Genomic DNA, 2,179 nt, shown 5'->3' with positions numbered 1-2,179 from the left:
ATGTTTATTTTTATTTATTTATTTATTTTTGAACGTAGGAGATGCACACATCTTATTAGAATTACATAATATTCAAATGATTATTTTTCCAGTGGCGTTATGAAGGAAGCAGCATATCAGCTTCAGAATAACTGTTGGCTTAGAAAATATATTTGCTTGGTGATGTTTTTTATTATTAAGTCTAGGTACAAATCCAGTATAATAATCCTCCAGTCAGGAGGTTCATGCATCTCCTCCTCCTCCTCTTCCTCCTCTTCGTCCTCTAGCTGTTGTGGCCTTGCAGAGCCTCAGCCATGAACAGCTTCCCCAGGTTCTGGGAGGTGAACTCCTTCACGTTCTGGCAGTAGTTGTTGATTTGACCTGCGATCAGCAGTGTCTCCATGCGAGGGGGGGGCTGCGGGGGCTTGAACAACTTGGTGATATCCTCCTCAGGGAGGGGGGGCTCCCCTCTGCTCTGCCTCTGGGTGTTCTCCTGCTGACGCCTCTGGGTGTACTGGTGTTTCTGCTGCTGCTGCTTGCTCACGTTACGGCTGTACGTGTTGTACTTCACGATGTCTTGATTCATGTCGTCCACTCGGTCCATCAGCAGCTGAAGGCTCTTCTCCAGGTGGTTACTGCAGGAGAGCTTGAGCAGCTCGTGCTTGTCGGCCACGGTGGACTTGTCCTCCAGCTCCCACATCAGCACGTTGATGAGGTGGGAGTTCTTGATCACGATGGGAACCTCCTCGAACATGTGCTCGAAGCCGATGTTGGCCTTCTTTAGACCTTCTGGAGTGAAGTCCTTCTCCTTGCAGATCTCCATGAGTTTGGGGGTGAGCCTGTAGGCCTTGAGGGACAGGGAGCCCTGTGACGTCTTGATGGGGTCGTAGATGAGCACGACGGACTCCTTGATGGCGTGCTGGTAGCTGAACTGGGAGTCGAGCAGCGTGCGGCTAACGAAGGAGCCGTAGTAAGTGGACTGGTACCAGCCGACGTGCAGGTGGTCGATGTTGACGTGACGCAGGGCGCGCATCATCTCCATCTGGTACTGGACTTCGTCCTCCTCTGTGTCCTCCTCTGTGTGCTGGGGGAAGGGGAAGCAGTTGGTGATTTCCAGCCGGTCCTCCACCACCAGACCCAGCAGAACCCCCTGAACCACCTCGATGCCCTGGCCCTCCTCCTGGTAATGCTTGATGATCTTTAGGACCACCAGCCCCTCGATCTGGATCTGCTTGACGGGGAAGTCCAGGGTTCCTCCCGAGGAGGTCGTGGGGGCGGTGGGCGCGGAGGACACGGACTCTTTGCGTGAAGAAGAAGCCATTGCTGCGGAGTTTCTTCCACACCACGAGAAAAAAATTGAAATGCTTGGGAAAATACAATCTATGTTGTTTAGTCTGTGTTCAGTACTGCTCAGCAGTGTTTCACGATGCACACTGACCTCTTCTGAGAGAATTGTTGAATAGATACAGTACACAAATGTTCTAGAATGTTTGATTATGACATCATACTGTGACATCACGAATGTTCTAGAATGTTCTATTATGACATCATACTGTGACATCACAAATGTTCTAGAATGTTCTATTATGACATCATACTGTGACATCACAAATGTTCTAGAATGACATCACGAATGTTCTATTATGACATCATACTGTGACATCACAAATGTTCTAGAATGTTTGATTATGACATCATACTGTGACATCACGAATGTTCTATAATGTTCTATTATGACATCATACTGTGACATCACAAATGTTCTAGAATGTACTATTATGACATCATACTGTGACATCACAAATGTTCTAGAATGTTTGATTATGACATCATACTGTGACATCACGAATGGTCTAGAATGTTCTATTATGACAAATAAGCCGGTTCAATGACTTTATCTGAATCCAATCAATATTCCTAATGCCGTTTCAATGTAAGGTAATAAAAATAAACATATAAACATTCATATAATACAATAACCTAAATATATAGCTTTGGCTCCTCTACAAAAGTCTTTCTCTGGTCTGCATCCCCTTAACAATTGTGTATTGAGCCGTATTGTACCCATTCTGCATCTGTTAATAAAATTTCCAATCAATCAATCAATCACTATCCTCCTATTACGCTGTTGAACAGATGTGACCATTGTAGAAATCCCACTTTTTACATGCTGCGTTGATGCTTGATGCTTGGTGCTTGG

The 2,179-nt window shown here is 45.7% G+C and overlaps 1 protein-coding gene across 1 annotated transcript; it reads right to left on the bottom strand.

The window, feature by feature from the left end:
* Nucleotides 1-252: 252 nt before the first annotated feature.
* On the bottom strand, nucleotides 253-1,300 carry LOC311233542 (eukaryotic translation initiation factor 3 subunit H-like; the record flags this gene model as incomplete). The annotated part of the gene is made up of 1 exon (XM_084320508.1): nucleotides 253-1,300. The coding sequence occupies one exon, from the start codon at nucleotides 1,298-1,300 to the stop codon at nucleotides 263-265; it is 1,038 nt and encodes a 345-aa protein (XP_084176634.1). The 3' UTR covers nucleotides 253-262.
* Nucleotides 1,301-2,179: the final 879 nt, after the last annotated feature.

Source organism: Notolepis coatsorum (assembly GCF_963971535.1).
Source record: "Notolepis coatsorum genome assembly, chromosome: 8".
Taxonomy (NCBI): domain Eukaryota; kingdom Metazoa; phylum Chordata; class Actinopteri; order Aulopiformes; family Paralepididae; genus Notolepis; species Notolepis coatsorum.
The sequence above is the reverse complement of the archived record's forward strand: the minus strand, read 5'-3'. Positions and strand labels throughout refer to the sequence as shown.